The sequence below is a fragment of the Oryctolagus cuniculus genome, chromosome 8 (assembly GCF_964237555.1).
Source record: "Oryctolagus cuniculus chromosome 8, mOryCun1.1, whole genome shotgun sequence".
NCBI lineage: Eukaryota > Metazoa > Chordata > Mammalia > Lagomorpha > Leporidae > Oryctolagus > Oryctolagus cuniculus.
In genome coordinates this window covers 71,627,172-71,647,937 of record NC_091439.1, presented here as the reverse complement: position 1 = coordinate 71,647,937, position 20,766 = coordinate 71,627,172, and the positions used below count along the sequence as shown (strand labels likewise).

Here is a 20,766-nt window from a genome sequence, read left to right as displayed (position 1 = left end):
ATGTTCTTCTGATTATGTATTGAAATGTGGTTTATCTTCAATGTCTAGAGCTTTAAAAACTTGAAGACGCTTCTGCAAATTTATAAAAAGATCACATCCAAGGGCAAGTTGAAAGTGAATGAGGCAAGTCTATTTACGGAAGTTCTACCAGACTAACAGGAAAATGACAGGCTTTTAAAGCTAATGAACAGAAGTGGCTTTCTCTCAAAAAGAAAACAGAAGAAAGAATGCCAGTTTTGAAGAGATTTTCATTTCCTTAAGGTTTTAATCTATTAGAAATGTGCTCATCTTTTAAATTAAAATAAAATTAGAAGAAAAAAGATGGAGGCGGTTTCTGCACCACGGACATTCCTTGTTAACCACAGTATCAGCAAACACCAGGCACTACAGAAAAAGTCCCTCCTTTTTTTTTTTTTTTTTTTATTTGACAGGCAGAGTTAGACAGTGAGAGAGAGAGAGACAGAGAGAAAGGTCTTCCTTCCGTTGGTTCACCCCCCAAATGGCCGCTATGGCCGATGCGCTGCACGGATCCGAAGCTAGGAGCCAGGTGCTTATCCTGGTCTCCCATGGGGTGCAGGGCCCAAGCACTTGGGCCATCCTCCACTGCACTCCCGGGCCACAGCAGAGAGCTGGACTGGAAGAGGAGCAACTGGGACAGAATCCGGCGCCCCAGCCGGGACTAGAACCCCGGGGTGCCGGCGCCATAGGCAGAGGATTAGCCAAGTGAGCCGCAGCACCAGCGTCCCTCCGTTTCCTTTCCCCAAATGCTGTTAGGAAAGAGAAAATGCTGACTTTGTCCTCCTCGGTACTGTGCCTCCCTGCTGTTTCAAAGAACCAGATGGTGGCACTGTGGTACCATTTGTTGAGATTTTTACCTCTGAATCCTGTTTTCTAGAAGCTATCAATTTTGTGAAAAGACTCAAGTCCTCTTTGGAAAAAGAAATGACTTAAGTATACTTTCTTCTTTTTAGTAATAATTAAACACAGCATTTAATTCCTTTACATTGTTTCAATGTTCACTCCTCTTACATGAATCAGTGTAAAACTTATACATGTAGATAATTCAGTGTATTTTCCAAAAATTGACAGTGGGGGGTAATATTTTGTGTCTTGTAGCTCTCTTAAGTTATGGAGATAAGTATGTATATACATATATACATATTTATAGATATTGTCCATAATATTTCCATAATTTCAATTCAGTCTTACAATACCTCTAAAACACAACCCACTGTTCAAATTTTCAGAAACACAGACTCTTGCCAGTTAAAATCAACCCAGTTTCAATCTCACTTCTTTCTCTAACCCTCTCAATGCTCTTGGGGAGGGTGTTTGTTCCTACTGGAAGCTCAGTGACAGTTTTAGTGGGATGACACACACATCCTACAGCCCTGCTTCTAACCGTCCGAGCACCTGCCCATCAAACCACCTGCCTCTCACAGGCTCAGTTGAAGCTGACCTCCACCCTCGCAACAGAAACTGAGTTAGTGGATTATGAGTTGGGCCATTTTCTTCCCCATCTACTTTACTATCTGTATTCTTCTTTGCTCTTTGGTTCACCTCAGACAAAAGTCATGCTGTATACCCCCTCCACATCTTTAATTCTCAATAGGGAAATCAATGTAACTATTGGAAACCAGGTCCAACCAGACATTGACTGCACAGGAACAGTGAAGTCCAAGGAGAAAGACACACCGATGCGTCATGTGCAATCTAGAACAAGGGCATTTGCAACCCAGAGTGCAGACCCCGTCTCCCTTGAGTCATCTTCATGGATGCAGAAAGGAAGGAGAGAAGGATTCAGGCTCACCTGTTCTCTCCACCTTCGTAGTATGCCTGCCCCAGATGGGTTCTGCCCAGTGCTGGACTTCAGCTTCCATAGATAATTTTTTTCCATGTATTCAAGGGAAATTATGATCAGCAAACATGGATTTTAGCCACAGTCCTCTGTACTATTTTTTTAAATATTCATTTTCATTTGTTGCAGTTGATTTCTCAACAATGTTGCTGTGGATTTGTTTCTGAGAGGAGTGTGGTGGGGCCAAGAGGCGCAGAGTCACCACACAGACCCCGGGAGTCGGATGAAAGCGGGCTTGAGGCAAGCAGCCCGCAGACTCATTTATTTCAGTTGGTACAACATCTTATATAGCCAAGACGAGCCAATCTGGTCAAGGGGCAGTCTATGCCCCAACCAATCACAGCCTGTCGCCAGGCAGTTTCCAAAGCCATCCAATCACAGCCTGTTGCCAGGCAGTTTCCATTGCCAGGTGGGTTTCAAAGCCATTCCTGAGTAACTGACTCTCGCTTGCCAGTGGCCACCTTGGCATGGCCTTCTCATTCCACCACATGTACTATTTTTTTAAAATGTTTATTTTCATTTACTTCAAAGGTAGAGCAACAGAGAGACAGACACAGAAAGAGAGAGAGAGAGAGAGAGAGAGAGAGAGAGAGAGAGAGAAACATGGTTCTAGCCTTTGATTCACTCTCCAAATGCATGCAAGAGCCAAAGCTGGGCCAGGCTGAAGTCAGGAGCTCCAAACTCCATTCAGTCTCCCGCATGAAGGACAAGGACCCAAGCACTTGAACTCTCATCTTTTGCCTCCCAGGATGCATTCACAGGAAGCTGGATCACAAGCAGAGAAGCCGGTACCGGAACTGGCACTCTGATAGAGGATATGCACCTCCAAAGCAGTGGCTTAACCAGTGCCACCGTGGCCACCCCAGAACCACTTTCCTTACCTATTTTTTCAATGGAAACTATGTTCTTTTACAAACAAAACTTACTACTAATTCTCACTGTGCAGCACAAATTAAATCAGTGTTTTATTCCATGACTTAAAATTTATGTAATTTACTGATTAAAAGGCAACCAATGAGGGAAATGAAAGCATTTTCTAGACCAAAGATTGAACATTCAATTTATATTGGTGGGGTTTATTACATTTTATTATTTATTAAAGAGTCAGAGAACGAGAGAGAGAGAGAGAGTTCACTCTCGAAATGCCAAAAATCAGCTAGGACTGGGCCGGGTCAAAGCCAGGAACCAAGAGTTCAATCCGGGTCTTCCATGTGGGTAGCAACAATCCAGTTACTTGAAATCCAGGCACCCCTGCCTCCCGGGGTCTACATTAGCAGGGAGTTGTAATCAGAAGCTAGGGGTAGGCATTGAATCCAGATGCTCTGATGCGAGATGTGGGCATCCCAAAGAGCTCCTTGAACACTAAACTAAACACCACCCCTGCCTTGTTGTTTTGGTGGGTCTACCTACTGAAGCTGTGTATGAAGGTGTCTAGACCGAAGAATCCGAGAGAAGCCATTCCTTACCTGCTGTGAGATGTTTTACAAGCAAGAAAAATTTCACTTGACGTGATTTGGTCCTAGGGTTCCACATAGAAACACTGGTCTGTAATAGACATTAAAAACCATTGTTCCATAACAATGTCTTGGCTTTTTTTTTCCTAATTCTATTTTATTAGACAACTTCCAATCTCTCCAAATTGAGGAGTTGATATTAAATGAAAGATAGTATTTTCCAGCTTGGTCCTTTGGGAATCACAACCCTTGGTGATACAATTTAACACCCCTCCTCTCTAGAGTTTCATTGTCCTAGTCCGTCTTCTAAAGTGGTGATCCTGGGGTGCACTCAAAAACCAAATGATTTGGGGGAACACCGTCTCGGATTTCCCTGTGCCTTCAGTACTTTGGTGAGCAAGAGGCTAAAAGAATTGTCTAATGTGCATGAGGTGAAGCAAAGCCTCAAAGCTTCCAAAGCTCCCCGGATGTAGGAAAACAAGCAGCCAATGTGGCGCACCCCCTCTCTTCTTGGCATGCTTTACTAAGCCTGTTTTCCCAGCTCAGTGCTCTGCTCCAGCGCCTTTACAACGAAAACTGAAAAATGAGGTGAAAAGAGGGGAAATGCATAATCCTGCCTCTTGTTAGGGACCAGTTCTGGGTTAGAATCCTAAACTGCTGTGGAATTCTCTTTAAAAGACGAAGGATTTTTTAAGTCTCCCATTTGTTGCAAAAATAATAATGTGGTTTACCCGATTGCAGCCTTCCTTCAGGGAGCTGTATAAATGAGATGATAGAACAAATTTGTCTGCATCCTGAGTTTTTCTCCAAACTATAAAACAAAACTCCAAAAGGCAATTCTATCAGGGTGTCCCTGATCTTGAGCATAAATGATAGGTTCCTTTTAGATGGCGGGGGTACGTCTGTGGAGTTTTATTTCCAGGGAGACAGGGCAGGATTTGCTGCTATGCAGACTGAATAATGTTGGAAGCCAACATCATGTCACATTTTGTGTGCACTTTCCAAAGATTAATCCAAGCGTTACAAATGGGACACAGACTGCCATTGTCCCAGGGACACTTTCATAACCCACACCTACAATATTCAACCTGTTGTTTGCAAAGGGACAACTTTGGGACACAAAAACCCACCAGAACGACTTGGGGAAAGGAGCCGTGGAGAGGCGGAGACCCAGGCGCCACGGCCTCTCCACATCCCATCCTTCATAGCAAATGAGTCTGTGTGGAGTTGTTTTATGCCTGAGGGTGGGGGTCGTGCTGCTCTCTTCAAAGCCACGCAGCACACACTCCTTGCATCTGCAGCGGACTAACTCAGTTTCTGACTTAGGCTGCACTGGGGCCCACTTTGCCATCTTGCAGATAATTTTTGTTTTGTTTTGCATAATGAGGCTCCAATTAAATAACCGTATTCCCTTCAGGAATAAATCGTGCCTGGCCAGTGTCTTTTTTTTTTTTTCTCCGCCTCTTTCTCCCCCTCCCCCTCCCTTGCTGACAAGTCCTTCCATCTGTTGTGCTGCGAGGATGTTCTTCGTGAATGGAAGCCTCAGGAGAAGATTGTGAGAACAACGGGAGAAGAGCTCATCATTTTCACTTTGTCCCATTCATCATCATTAAGAACTCCTACAAACTACTTAGCATTACAACCTGCCTGACTTGAGAAAACAAACTCTCGGCCTACTCCATCAGAATTGATAACTCAGTTCTTGCTTGGGTTTAGAACACCAGTAACTTGTATAAGAAGGCATTTTTACACTAGGTAGAAGTATTTAGAAGAGAATGAGCAGAGTCACAGTTACATATTTAAATTACTTAAAAATCAGGTATTTCTTTATTTTACATATGTTATAACTATAGTATCTAGTGGCATGACCAAGAGGAATGAATTTAAAAGCCAAGAGAAATTTCTTTCAAAAATTACTCTGGGGAAATCAGTTAGTTTAAAAGACTTCTAGAAGCATCACGAAGGAGATTATAGGTTCGTGGGTATATAATAGATATACTTTGTATATACCATGTGTATGTGTATTATATTTATACCAAGGAGCCATATATATCACTTCTTTTGTACTTTGGTGCCAGATTTCCATTATGTGCAAATTGTAAGAGGCAGAAAAGATCAACTGGAAGCTAACAATATATATTGTGCTTAAGGACAGGCTCATACAATTCAAATTTCAACGTGGTACTTACTTAAAAGCATCAATAAATCCATAATATAACATTGCAAATTTATCTTTAGTCGTTGGTATAATTTTTAAGTTAAAATTGCTGTATTTCTTCAACCTTTTTCTGTTTATTACCACTGTTATGGCCAGGTAAGTATAGGCTTCATGGTGAGTTTTCTAAATGTTGGGCACCTTGAGCTATGAGAACAGTATGATTTCTCCGGGAGCAAGTGTGTGACATTGTCTGATGAGATCTTAAATGTGAGTACATTAATAGCAAGCAGGCCATGGGAAGACCACACGGGCATGGACTGGCTCTGTAAACTCAGCATGAGGCAATGGTGTCACACAGCCGGTGGGGGGAGACTAGAGAGATACGGCAGGGAGGGACCCGAGCTTGCTCCCTACTTGGCATCTCACAGCTGAAATCAAAGAGCAGGAGGAGCTGCATCCCTTTGGGGAGCCCAGGGTTCTCTTCCAAGTTCACGTGGTTGCTAGAATTCAGTTCCCTGCTGTGGCTGGTCCGGGGTCCCTGCTCTGCTGCTGGCTGTTGTTTAGGGCCACTCACAGTGGCATTTCCACAGGCCCTCTCTGGACTGTGAATCTCCGACTTCTGGAAGAGCCCAAAATCTCTTTTAAATTCTCACTTGATTAGATCAAGTCCACCCAGCTAGTCTGGCTTCTGATTAACTCAAAGCACCTGGTTAGCAACCTAATTCCAGGAATGATATCTCACTTTATCCACAGTTCCCGCCTCCACTCAGCAGAGGGGAGCATATGGAACTCATATACCAGGCTGTGGGAACTTTGAAGGCTGTCTTGGGATGCTAAGTGACAGTGAAGTGGTGTGAGGGAAGCAAAGTAGGTGACAGGGAAAAGCAGTAATATTTGATCAGAGACAGGTAGGGCCCAGTATGAGGCAGTCATGGGAATTCATGTCTGAAGGGTGTTTTGCTATTTGAGTAGGAGAGAGAGAGAGGGAGAGCGAACCCACCTGCTGTTTCACCCCACAAAGCCTGCAACAACCAGACTGGGCCAGGATCTGGTAAGCCAGTTCAGGTCTCCCTAGCAGGAACCCAATCGCTTGAGCTACCACTGCTGCCTCCCAGAGTCTGCATTGCTAAGAAGCTGGAGTCAGGAGCCAGAGCCATATCTAACTCAGATGCTCCATAGTGGGACAAGATGTCTTATTCAGTGGCTTAACCTCTAGGTTAGCCACTCACCCCCTAAATTTAATGCATTATCACAATATTGTTAAAATGCATTGATATGTCGACATATCATTGTTTTAGGTCAAGGGAATTGCTACCCCTGTTGTATGTTTTTCAAGAAAACTTCTTTTGCTAGAAGTTCTGTTGGTGTTCTCCCAAGATCAAGACCTGGTAGTGTGTTTGAGTGCCCATCCATGTGCTGCCTACAACTGTAGAAAAACGCATCTCAGTAACTACCAGTGCTGCAAGGCGGGGGAGTCTACCTTGGGAAAGATACAGAGAAAGCCTCCTACTCACTAACCATGGCAATTTCATCATGGTGGCGGCTGATGCCAAACCACCCATGACTCTTCCCAGAAAAGCATCCATGGTAGGAGCAGGATCCACTTGTATTCTATTGTCTGCGTTTTTCCCACCTTCCCTACACCAAGCACAAGACCCCAGCCCTTGGTGATTTGGCAGGGGATGTTGCCCTCTGTGGGAGGGCACTTGTCTTTGGGGGCCAGGGACAGGACCTCACACTTGACTGTGATTGAATTCCGTGCATGGTGTTGAAGTCCATGTGTGAGTTTATAGACTTTGCATGAAGTACATCCTATTCAGCACATTTGCAGCAAGCGCATCAAGGCAACTGTTAGCCTGTCCCTATCAACCCACATCCCAGAGAAGAATTATATGTTACTGACAACACAGAAAAGCTTTCGCTAGCTTCAATCGTTGGAAGAATTTCCAGACTTCAAAGATTTCAGGCTGTCTCTGCCTTTGCAAATGTCACTTCTCACACTCAGAATGGACATTGGTGTGACCGAAAGAGCTGGACCAGGAAGCTGGAGACCTTGGGTTTATTTGCGTGGGAGACGTTTGTTGAGTGCTCTCACAATACAAGCATGCTGAGATCACAAAGAAAAATAGCACCAGTCCCTGACTTTTATGCCCCAAAAGTGGAGAAAGACAAGACGAAGAGAGAAATAGGTGAGAGGTAGATGGGTACTGTGGCTATTCAATGACGCTCAGAAAATAGGAGTTCGAACCTCAGCTATCTGGGACTGGCACTGTGGCAAGGCAGGCAAGGCCTGTGACCAGAGCATGCCACATGGGCACCGGTTTGAGCCCTGGCTGCTCCACTTCTGATCCAGCTCCCTGCTATTGTGCTGGGAAAGTAGAAGATGGCCCACTTGTGAGCCCCTGAGCCCACAAGGGAGACCCAGAAGAAATTCCTGGCTCCTGGCTTCAGCCAGGCCCAGCCCTGCTCTTGGGGTCATTTGGGGAGTGAACCAGCACGGAATGGAAGATGTCTCTCTCTCCCTCTCTCTGTCACTCTGACTTTCAAGTAAATTAATCTTTTTCAAACGAATGAATCTCAGCTCTCCCACAGCTTAGCTGCGTGATCCGGGGCACACCATTTTAAAGATCCTCAGCCTCCTTCTCCCTCCCATTAACTCACGCTGACAATGAACAGGACCTCCGAATGACAGCCGCCTCACAGAATTGTTGTGACTGTGAAACAGTACTCAGAAAAGGCTGTTGTTATCAATAAGGCACTATAAGGCCAGGTGTTGTGTCCCCTGGTGTTGCCGGTGGGCACTTCTAAAGCTTTGTGGAAAATGGATTTAAAAGATGCTTCTTTTGGTCCAAAATAATTTGAAAATCATGCATAGGTTTTTTTCATTATGTGCATTTTTCATGAACTTTTTAAAAGTCTTCAGATGTGTGGGTTTCGGATTTTTTTCTGCAGCAGAATAAACTTATCTCTTAAGTCTGTTCTTCTTGAACTGTCTGAAGTACCCTCACATTTGCTCATGTGACTCTTCATTGATTCCTTCAGTTGATACATCTTTACTGAGGGCCTTCTGTGTCCCCAGCATTGTGTCACAAGTCACAAACTCTCAAAGACTGCCGTCCTCAATAGTTACATGAGACAGTTGGAACACACGGCCCCCACAGTCCCCAAAAATTAGGTATGAGCACAAGGGGAAAGTTGATAAACACAAGCCCATTGTGCTGTTTAAAAAAAAAAAAAAAAAAAAGCCAGTGCTGCAGTTCAACAGGCTAATCCTCTGCCTAGGGGCGCCGGCACACCGGGTTCTAGTCCCGGTCGGGGCGCCGGATTCTGTCCCGGTTGCTCCTCTTCCAGGCCAGCTCTCTGCTGTGGCCAGGGAGTGCAGTGGAGGATGGCCCAAGTACTTGGGCCCTGCACCCCATGGGAGACCAGGAGAAGTACCTGGCTCCTGCCTTCGGATCAGCGCAGTGCGCTGGCCACAGCGCACCAGCCACGGCAGCCATTGGAGGGTGAACCAACGGCAAAAGGAAGACCTTTCTCTCTGTCTCTCTCTCTCACTGTCCACACTGTAAAAAAAAAAAAAAAAAACTTTATATCCACATAGACAATATTTAGGGGCAGGTGAACAAACAGAAACAAGGGGCCAGCGCTTCGGCACAGCAGGTAAAGTTGCCGCCTGCAGTGCCGGCATCCCATATGGTTTGAGTCCCAGTTACTCCACTTCTCTGCTATGGCCTGTAAAGCAGTAGAAGATGGCCCAAGTCCTTAGCCCCCTGCTACCCAGGTGGGAGACTCAGAAGAAGCTCCTGGCTCCTGGCTTTGGACTCAAATTCGAGGAGTGAACCAGCTGATGGAAGAGCTCTCTCTCTCTCTCTCTCTCTGTGTGTGTGTCTCACATCTCTCTCTTTATGTAAACTAAGCCTTTCAAATAAGTAAATAAATCTTATTTTAAAAAAAGAAATAAATAACTGAAAGTATTAATAAAGCAAGGTGATTATATATTTTAAATAAACAGAAATAAAACTGTTAGAATCTAGTGAATAACTAAAACTTGGAAAATTATCATTGAATTATTGCCCAATTCCAGCCAGTGAAATAGATTATGTCCTCATCTGAGAAATTTAATCAATAAAAGTAATGAATTTAGCTGGATGTGGTATCTCAAGTATATCCTTTCATTCTTTATTATTAAAAGTACAATTTAAAATTCAATTGAATTCACTCAGTTTATAACCCAATTGCTTGGTTTTGCTTTTTGTTTAAGAAGAAAAATATTTGAATACATTTACTGGTGTGTGGTTTCTGTTAACACGGCTATAGTAATAGTCAGTAAGAAGTTAAAGGAATCTTATTTTAGTCATCAAATACACACAAACATTGCTAGGTCTACAACTCATCAATCTGTCTCAAAAGGCTGAATTTCTCTTAAACTTCGCATAGTTCTAAAAAGAATAGCACCTGTGGCTCCTGGGCTGGAGCCTCGTACTGTGGAGTGGGTGTCCGCCTGCTACCTGAGCTGCCGTTGTATAGATCAAAGATAGCACCGTACAGAAAGAAGGAAGAGGCAGAAAACGCAGTAACCACAGCAAGGTGAATTTTCTAGCACAATTAAAGTATATGATACGACAATCAGCATGATACGGTGTGATAGCAGTAATCTTGCGCAGAGCCGGAGACCTGAGCAGCGGGCGCTGAGGTAGATAAACAAGGACCCGGAAATTTTACGACCCTTTGTGGGTAGACAGACCATAAAGTTGCAAAGTGTTGCAATGCCTGACACACACCTGTGTCTCTTATCAAATTTGGGATCAAACAATTAAGAAACATCCAATTTCTAGAAATGTTATGTAACATTGACCAAAGAAACAAGATAACTTTATGTTGCATCAGAAAGACAAAAAGACTGCTTTTATACTCTTCTGCATATTTGGGTTATGTTAAGAATTCGGTTTTTAAGTAAAAATGCCTGCATTAAACTTTGTAGATAGCAGGCCGGCACCGTGGCTCACTTGGCTAATTCTTCGCCCACGTCGCTGGCACCCCGGGGTTCTAGTCCCGGTTGGGGCGCCGGATTCTGTCCCGGTTGCTCCTCTTCCAGGCCAGCTCTCTGCTGTGGCCAGGGAGTGCAGTGGAGGATGGCCCAAGTCCTTGGGCCCTGCACCCCATGGGAGACCAGGAGAAGCACCTGGCTCCTGCCTTCGGATCAGCGCGGTGCGCCGGCTACAGCGCTCTGGCCGCAGCGGCCATTAGGGGAGTGAACCAACGGAAGGAAGACCTTTCTCTCTGTCTCTCTCTCTTGCTGTCTATAACTTTCTCTCTGTCTCTCTCACTGTCTAACTCTGCCTGGCCAAAAAAAAAAAAAAAACCTTTGTAGATAGCATTTAAATGTCCAATGTGAATTCTCAGCTTTTATGATTATCAAATTTTTCTTGTCATTTATTTTGCACTAATATCCATAAACAGTAATGCAGCAACATATAGAAGGAACTAACAGACATTACAGTAATAAAAGTGATCTTATCATTATTCCCAGTTTGTTTAAAATAATCCTCACATATGATTGCTTAAAATATGTATTTTACCAATATTTGAATAATTGAATCATTTTCTCTTTCACTTAAGCTGAGGATATAGATACTAGAGTAAAAGAAATTGTTGGAATTAGTTGATCGATTTGTTACCCAAGCATACAATATGTTGAAACATGCTGAATGAATTCAGCGATACCCCTAATTATTTTCCTAAGAATTAATAGGTAATGGCATTAGCACAAAGACATAATTACCTCAATAGACTTACTAAACTAAATTAAATTTAATAGAAAATAATCCATTTTTGCTGGTCAAATTTCTGTTTTTTTGCCAACACTGTTATTCAGCTAGTGACAAACTATTTTTTCAGTAGGCTTAGCAATATATATAAATGAGAATGAATTCAGATATTTACATAAAGGTAAACAATACATCTAATTTAGATTTCTAAATCAATCTAAATTATGGATTTTCTAAGTCAATAAAACAAACCAGATAATTAACAAATTTCTGCTTAAATTTACTTTTTTCGAGCAGTTTCAGTTTTTAGAATACAAGGTTTTCTTTAGAGACCTGGGCAAAAATTACATTTAAGTATTATTTGAAATTGAGTTTAAGTTGAATGTTTTAAGGTGAATAGGTATGTATATATGTAAACTTAAAATGCACTTTTTTCCTTATTTTCTGTTTTTCTTCATTTTCAGTTCCAAGTTCTAATTCAATGACATAGTCCTGAAAAGATTTGTCACATAGAGTATGATATGTGAGTAAACAGAGATATTTTAAATAAAATATAACATATCTTATTAAGCATTTTCAATGTGTGAAAATAAAAATACTGATACCGGATATAAACTAATGAACTCCTCTCTAGACTTTCTACTAATAACGTAGATTGCGTCTTCTAACAGCAGCTTCACAATACTCACAGCAGCATTGCTTCCACCTTTATCAGGAGTTAAAGCACTGCACTTTCTCCCATCACTTTTGGCTGGGAAATGATGATAAGAAATAGGAAAGCCAAGCACTCTGCACTACAGAAAATCTCAGATACACTGAAGCTGTAACAGCAGTGAAACAGAAACAAATCAATTCCTACTTAGAGGGGAAATTGAGTACAATTACTGAATATCTAAATGCAGCTAAGCATACATCAGGGGACATAGCTGTCATGGGCTAACCCCGGTTAAAAAGCTCACCAAACGCCTCGCTCGCAATTATGGTGTGCTTCCCTTTCTGCGTGTTTGCCCCTCTCCCACGGGGCTGGTGTTTTCTAGGGAGCAAGAAAACCCAGCTCGGGGCCTGAGGCTCGCTGGCTATTGTACAGTGGCTGTTTCAGACCTGTGTGCTTATGTTTCCGATTCCTGGGAAGTTCTCTTTGCCGAAGGGCGTGCCCTGAAACACATCAAAAGAACCAAGTTCTACAAAAGAAAAAAGAAACTCAAGTAGGCTTGAACATACAAAGAGAGAGCGAAAGAGATGAGAAAGGGGCCAGGCAGAGTGTTGAATACAAAATGAGTTCAGCCAACCCCAGGAGTTCTTCATACTTACATTTATCTTATTCTGGGAGGGGGGCGTCAAAACGAGCCCTGACATAAACCACCCACTGCCATTGACTTTGAGTGTGTGTGAGTGTGTGTGTGTGTGTGTGCTGTATTGTACACAACAAGGAACCGATTTCATGAGATATCACTCACGAGAATGAAAGAGAAAACATTTCATAACACAACCAACCAAAAGGCGCAAGGAGACAAAGTTAGCAGGCTTTTTCATTTAACTAATCTCTGGTGTTAACAGGGACATCTTCTGAGGGTGCATTGCTTTAACATCTTGGCTGCAATATTTATTTGTACGTTCTGTGCTTAGAGTCAAGCATGTGAGATTCTCAACTTGTACTTGCAATGTTTGGTGGTGCATGTTTAATATTTCAGGGCCGAAAGCTGGAGGTCAAAAAACTCTGCAACAGTACAGATTCTATATGAGGAATAAAAAATGCAACTTATATTGTAAATGGTCCGAATAACTGAAGGAATAAGAAACATGTTTTCTGAGTCTATGCTAATTCTATTTTTGAAAGTTCTGGTCTCCAATTCTGACCTTATGTGTTCTTTAAAAGTGTATTCCAATTGAGAAGTCCCCTCTGACAAATGTCGCTTTCCCACGGGGGTCAGAGCCTTGCGGGTCTGCATGTACAGATTGTCTAGAGACAGAAAGTGTAACACCAGGCCCTACTCATGAGAGTCCTGCCATGGAATGGGCTTTCAGTTGGGCTGCTCTGGAGGTAAGCAAATTAATAGTTAATGCAACAAGATGAAATTGCAAAAGGAATTTTAAAGAGAAAGGGAGAGAAGAGAAAAGGCTATCAAACAGACTATTTTATTAGAGTGACATAAATATTACACAGGCGCCATGCAGAACTTCAGTACCAGCTTTGTTATCAAAGATAAACTATTACAGATAAACTTATTACAGATGTAAGGTCAAGATTCTGTCGAACACCTAGGAAGTAATCATCTAATGTGCTAATACTTATTTGCTACCAGAATAATTCAATAGTATATATATTTACCGTATTTAATTTGTTTCATTTTTTGGCTACCTTGGGCTTTGTAATTTTTGCTTTACTGTGTTTATGTTACTTTTCTGTGTTTATGTTATGAATTTTTATGGGTTGTAGTTTTTAATTGACATTCAGTATAAAATTTAATCTTTTCATAAGAACACACAGATGAGTGTCAGGTTTTCTGGACAAACATCCCCTGCTTCAGCAGTCTTCTTTGAACACACAGTGTTCCATCAGCTACAGTCTGGAATGAACAGCAGAATCCCCAGGTCTCATTCCCATGCAGTAAAATTTCATGGCATTCAACAACTATTGTGACCCTTAAGTTCATTATAGGCTTTTCCTCGATTTCAATTTTCTTCCATTCTCTTAAGCAAATACAATAATTTAAAATGTCAAATAATTTCAAATTTGGGGAAAGTCATACTCAATTCTGATACCGTGGCATGTCAGTAATATCAAAATAAAATTACATCATTTCACTAGAATCTCTGCAATGGATTATCCCAAAAGTTCATCTAGTATGAGAGAGAGAGAGAAGTGATAAAGAAAAATCAAATATGAATAACCATTCTGAATGTTGAGAATCCTGGTGTAAATTTTTCTTCCTTCAATACCACACAAATGTACCATATGAATTTATGTGGTGGATTTTTTTTTCTTGCATACTTTTTCTGATGAACAATTAAACCATTGCAAAATGTGGGGCAGGTGTTGTAGCATAGTTGGTTGAGTCAGCACTTAGGATACCTGCATTGCATCTAGTAGGCAGAGTGCCTGGAATTGAAGCCTGCCTCTACTTCTGATCCAGCTTCCTGCTAATGTGCCTGGGAGGCAGCATATGATGACCCAAATGCTGGAACTCACATAGGAGACCTGGATAGAGTTCCTGTCTCCTATTTTCAGCCTAAGCCCCAGCTGTTATGAGTATTTGGGGAGTGAATCAACGAATGGAAATTGTCCCTCCCTCTCTCTCCCTCTCAGTCTGTGTAAATGCAAAATGGTAAAACAGAAAACTTCCCTAAATACTAAAAACAAAAACAGTGTAACCAACACCACATTGCATCCAATCCCAAGGGATAATGTATCCTGACTGTAAAACTCCTATATCCTCAATGAGTTAGGGGAGAAAGGAAGAAAAGCACATCATAGAATTTGTGTGGCCCAGAGCTGGCATTGTGACACAGCTGTTAAAGTTGCTGCTGGCATCTCCTATGGGTGCTGGTTTGAATCCTGGCTGCTCCAACTTCTGATCCAGCTCCCCGCTAATGGCCTGGAAAAAGCAGTGGAAGATGGCCCAAGTACTGGGACCCCACCACCCACATGGGAGACCTGGAAGAAACTCCTGGCTCCCAGCTTTGGCCTAGCCCAGCCCTGGTCATTGTGGCAATTGGGGGAGTGAACCAGTGGATAGAAGATCTTTTACTCTCTGTCTCTCCCTCTCTGTAACTCTGACTTTCAAATAAATAAGTAAAACTTAAAAATAAAAATAATTTGTGTGACCCAAAGGGTCAAATAATTCACTTTGCCAGTTTCACAAGCTTTAAAGTCAGCCTTGTCTGTTTCCTGTGACACTGCTGAATGCCACAGGCTTCCCGGCAGATAGTAATTTACCTCTAGGAAACAGCCCCAGGCTGTGGCACTGCATGTATCCCACCAGGCATTTCCTGGCCTCCTCAGAGTAGCCTGTCTTAACAGAGCAAAGTCCTCTTCCACATGACCGATGTGGCTTTATTTTAAATGATATATCCTTAGACTATTTGGAAAGCTAATTATTGAATCATTTCCAAGCTACTGGAGATACAATACTTGTCTTTTCAGTAACACATTTCATGATCCTCTCAACATACAAATATCCAAAACCAATCTCCTCAAGTGATGTTTTCATCACTTGAAAGAAAAACCTTCCACCCAGTCTTAGCTCCATAATTCACCCAAGTTAAGAGAATAAACTGTGTTGGTAGATGGAGCTATTCCCAATTCCTGACTCTGCCACTTCCTGGCAATGTGCCCATAAGCAAATTCCTAAACCTCTAGCCTATTTTCTCATCAATGAAATGGAGATGATCATCACCCCCATCTCCCAGGAGTCTTGTAGGGAATAAATGAGATTAAATGAGAGTCTGAACCAAATTGCCCTATATAAACTCACACTCATGCAATAAATTGTAGTTATGACTCTTTAGTCTTAAAAAATCTTTGATTTGTGCTGCTCCATGATCTGCTATTATCAGCCAGCTGCAGAAACCAATCAACTTGGCATTTGTTCTTTTTTTCCTGTGGGTTCCTATGGCCCAGAATTTGGTTCTGGACCCTCATTTTCTTAGAACTAGGATGCTTTAGCAATGATTTCAGCTGACTGCTGATTCATCTTCACTCCAACAGTTGACTGTTGTACATCACTATCCTTTGATGTTTCATAAATAGTGCTTTCAACAGTTCTGTCCACTGCTCTTAAAAATCTGCACTGATTTCCTCTTTCTTATTCTCCTACCTGGTCTTTAAGTGCCTACACATTCTAGTGCTTTTTAGTCTATTATTTATTCACTGATGTAAAAATACATTTTGGTGTAGACAATTTTCTGCCTTATAATTTTTCCACTGATCCCCTCAAATAGTACACAAATATCTGTTGAGGGCCCCCCATGGATCAGATCCTTTGGACACAAATCTAGCTTTCAATGATGCAAAAATAAGGAAAATATCACTTCTCTCACCAATAAGACTATCATAGGTAGCAATTAAACAACTGGTTATAGTGTACCAAATAAGAAGATCTCTAATAGAAGTATAGGACAAATAAAAGAGAATCGTTCTATTAGACCATTCTGTTCTTCAGTGAGAATATCTCCAGATGTTAGAATTAAGTGATTACAATACAACCAACGCTAACAAAGTACTATTTTCCATTCTACTTCCTGCTTATAGGAACTGCAGAACCCTGCAAGTTTGCATATTCTTGCCCTCAGTTAAAAATGCCTTCAATCTTGCAAAATCCTAGCCAACCCACAAAACCAGCCCTACGTCTTCCATGATTTCTTCTTTCATTAGTCCAACATTTTATCTCATTCCCTTGGAAACTACTATGTCTATTAGCCTGCATTATTTAGCTTCGTATCTGGTTATGTGGATTGTTTAATGTATCAGACAAATCTCCTTAACCAGATTACAAGTTTATTAGAGGCAAGATTCATAACATGCAAGTCTTTCCTGTTTTACAAAGTATCTTGCTTACTTTTGAAGTAATTAGTAATTGCTAAATTTATTAATTTTTAATGTAGAAAAATAGGTAAATTTCTAACAGTATTCACATTTCTTGCCAGCAGCCCACATTTCCTTAAAATATGTTCACTGTAGCACCAGTTCTACAAGACATTAGTAAAACTTACTCAAAAACTTAACTCCATTTTGAAATGTTGGGAACACAGCATAGTTAAATTACATTATTTAATAAAGGTCTTCTCAGAGCCTTTAAAATATGTAGTTTAAGTCATCAAGCTAAGTAGCTATTAACAGTGATTTCCGGGGCCGGGGCCTGCGCTGTGGCGTAGTGGGTAAAGCCACCGCCTGCAGTGCCGGCATCCCATATGGGCGCCGGTTCTATTCCTGGCAGCTCCACTTCTGATCCAGCTCTCTGCCCACTTCTGATCCAGCTCTCTGCTAAGCAGCAGAAGATGGACCCCTGCGGCAGGTGCCATGGCTCACTTGGTTAATCCTCCGCCTGCGACGCTGGCATCCCATATGGGCACCGGGTTCTAGTCCCGGTTGCTCCTCTTCCAGTCCAGCTCTCTGCTGTGGCCTGAGAAGGCAGTGGAGGATGGCCCAAGTGCTTGGGCACCTGCATCCCTATGGGAGACCAGGAGGAAGCACCTGGCTCCTGGCTTCGGATCGGCATAGCTCTGGCTGTAGCGGCCATTTTGGGGGTGAACCAACAGAAGGAAGACCTTTCTCTCTGTCTCTCTCTCACACAGTCTAACTCTACCTGTCCAAAAAAAAAAAAGACGGATCCCTGAATCCACATGGGAGACCCCAAGGAAGCTCCAGGCTCCCGGCTTCAGATAGGTGCAGCTCCAGCCACTGTGGCCAACTGGGGAGTGAAGCAGCGGATGGAAGACCTCTCTCTCTCTCTGCCTCTCCTTCTCTCTCTGTGTAACTCTGACTTTCAAATAAATGAATAAATATTATTTGTAAAAAGAAATTAAATCAATATTTTAAAAAGAGTGCTTTCCAAGTCCACTTAATGACAAAAAATCTAGTTTGGGGAATTAGTGTTCAATGAGCTTATACGGGAAATTCTGATGTGGTCTAAGGCCTTTTGATCAGATTTGCACACTTACTTCATTGAACCCATTTGCACTACTGAACTAACTGGTTATTTATTTCAATTAACTGACATGTACTATTCATCCACTAACCCTACTGGAAACACTCAGTATTCTCTAATCCTGTAATACTAGCAAAGATTGTTGATAAACATGAACTCTATGCACAAGTTCTCCTGACAAGAACACTGAGGTAAGGATCACACTGACCCCTTCTGAGCCTGGCTAAACTGAAGATTCTTCATTTGTGTGCATGTTTAAGCTTCTTGCTGTTGACCTGAAGTTTTATGATTATATTATTTAATGGCTTAAATATGAAGTCTACCCTTTAGGTTTTGAGAGAGAAGGAAGTTCCTTGTTTAAGAGCATATGGTTAACTGGGTAAAATGCATTTAATAGTATCAAATTTATTGGTGATTATAATTTCAGGAAGATTTATATATATGTTATTAATCATAATTGTTTGAAAGTTGTGCATGATCTGGAACCAATTACCAAGTCAAGATCTGAGATTCAAGATCTAAGAAATAGGATCCAGGATTTGGTATCAATCCCATCCTTGGCAGAACACTCTGCTCTCCATGTGAGAGCAACAGCAACTTTATTTTCTGGTGAAGAAAACCAAGGCCTTATCCAGTGTAAAGTATTCTAACTGAGTCCTGGTTTAACTCCAAATCTCCCCTGGAACAGATTCTAGCAAACCAGCAGCCAATATACTCTACTTCCTGATGGTCGCCTAGGGTCCAGAAAACCTCCAAAGCCCTAAGTGGCAGGTGTGTCGTGGCTGACATCGCTTCACCTTGCTTAAAATGAACATTGAAGGACAAAGTCAGTGCCTTGCACGCAGTGATAGGTCTATGGAAAGCCACATCAACCGTGGCATGACCTTGTGCTTTGTTTTCCCACAGGCTTCATCTCTGCAGAATGAAACCACAATATCTGAAGGAAGCAATGCTTGGCCATTAAGGCCTTGTTTGAAACTTGCCAGCAATCCCTGGAGAAGCCAGGCACCTAGTCACAGCCTGCCACAGTCATCACAACTCGGAGGACCTCTAGACGACCCATAACCTCTACCAGCACCAGAGCTGCTGACTCTTCCCCACCTGCTGATTTCAGGACAAGTTAGATCCTGTACTCAAGACTGGTGAGCTGCTGTACTGTCTCCTAAATTCAAACTGCTGTTCAGTTCAAGGAAGCTGAACTCACCAGGTTGTGACACCCAGAAATCCCTGCTGTAATCCACTTGTAGAAGGGTAAGGAAAGGATGGCTGCTTTTAGCCATGGGTGGTGGCTGTGCCAGGCCATCAGCCTTAGGAGGATGCTTCCACGCAGGGGACTTCTTGCCTATGTGTCCTGGTGGAGCGCAGGCATGCTGAGGTCCAGGCCTGTACCACAGCATCTTTGCCCTCAGTTCTACCTGTTCAAGATTCACCACAGTCTCAACTCTGAGTGTCGGAATTCCCAGTGGCCCAGGACCCAGGGAGACGTGGAGGACCAAGGAGAATGTGCCTTGGCAGAATTTCTCTAACAAAGACAGAGGCCTCTTCCAACCTTCATTGAATCACTTGGGGATCATCTTTGGGGATTTTTTTAATCACAGATTTCTCTCCAAACTACTAAAATGCTATCTTCATATTTGCCAAAATAATCTACCCTCCTTCATGCCAAGGGACATGCCTTCACCCCCAGAGGCAAGCTAACACATATGTTTTACATGGATTCATGTTTTACATGGATTCATGGCTGGTGTAGAACCTCCAGTTTGAATCCACACTTAGATTTGTCATTGTAGCAAATACCATGTGGATCATGAGATAACAGCCTGGAATTATAGTGCCTGTGTGTACTACCCTCCACCAAGGTAACCGAGTTTTCCCCACCCCACTTCCACACTCACTCTAATACCTCTTCCACACAAATCATCTCCTACAAGTAAGAATAAGACGCATCACGTGAAACCCTTCGTGAACTCCATCAAGTTTTGTTGAGGATCTACTATGTGCCAAGCTCTATATTAAATTCTAAGAATAAAATGATGACTAAGTCACAATCCTCACCCTAAGGAATTTACTTTGCAATGGGCAAGCCAGACAATTCGACAGCCTGATGAGCGCTAAAGCAGCGTAAGAAGTGCCCCGAGAATTCCTTCTCCGTTCCTTGACCACCCAAGGAACAAACCCAGCAGCGCTCAGAGATGACCTTCTGATATGCCAAAGCAGCCCAAAAGTGAAAGCCAGAAGCAGGCCAGTGTGGAACCGCTGCAATGGTGAACCAGCGGACTCCGGTTACTCATGTACTATTGCTATCCACCTGACTTTCCAACAAGATGTCTGCTTACTTAGCCATGTCCCCTCTGTCACCACACTGGTAACCCTCATGTTGTAGTTGCTCATCAGTGAAAACCAGGCTTTGAAGTGGGAAGACATGACTTCAAGCTTGGGTCCTGGCACTTACGAAGACTGTGGGCGGATCACTTAAACTCTCTGGTCTTTGGTGTCTTTCTTTGCAAAATAAAAAGTAAAACATTACATTCTGTACCTACCTCACAGGGTTGTTGTGAAAATTAAGTGAACATGTATGTGCAAGCACTTTGTAAACTTTGTTACTTTTCAATCACTCCATTTTCCGTGAGTCCTTTCTTCTCCCTACCATATACAGTACTAGAATTTACCAGAGGGGTGCCCTCATTCCCATCTTCCTGCTCCCCGGGCAAATGAATAGTACAAAGGACAGGTGCACGCTCTTCTGGAGAGCTGGTTTCAGTATGGAAATGCTGATGCCTCACAAAATGACCAGGATATAATTCAGAGGACCCAGGGTGGGGCCCTACTGTCATATAGACAGCCACCATTCATCACCAGAGTACTGGCCGGCCCCTCAAGC

At 42.5% G+C, this 20,766-nt stretch overlaps 1 protein-coding gene across 2 annotated transcripts in view; it reads left to right on the top strand.

Moving 5' to 3' along the window:
- Nucleotides 1-20,425, top strand: part of GRID2 (glutamate ionotropic receptor delta type subunit 2) — a 1,616,513-nt gene extending 1,596,088 nt beyond the window's left edge. The window contains exons 16-17 of one of the 2 annotated variants that reach the window (XM_051819557.2): nucleotides 11,703-11,761; nucleotides 18,792-20,425. In XM_051819557.2, the coding sequence (XP_051675517.1) occupies nucleotides 11,703-11,723 (21 nt within the window). In that variant the 3' untranslated portion in view covers nucleotides 11,724-11,761; nucleotides 18,792-20,425. The remainder of the gene's footprint in view (nucleotides 1-11,702; nucleotides 11,762-18,791) is intronic. The other variant, XM_051819556.2, reaches the window with a different exon arrangement.
- The last annotated feature ends 341 nt before the right edge of the window (nucleotides 20,426-20,766 follow it).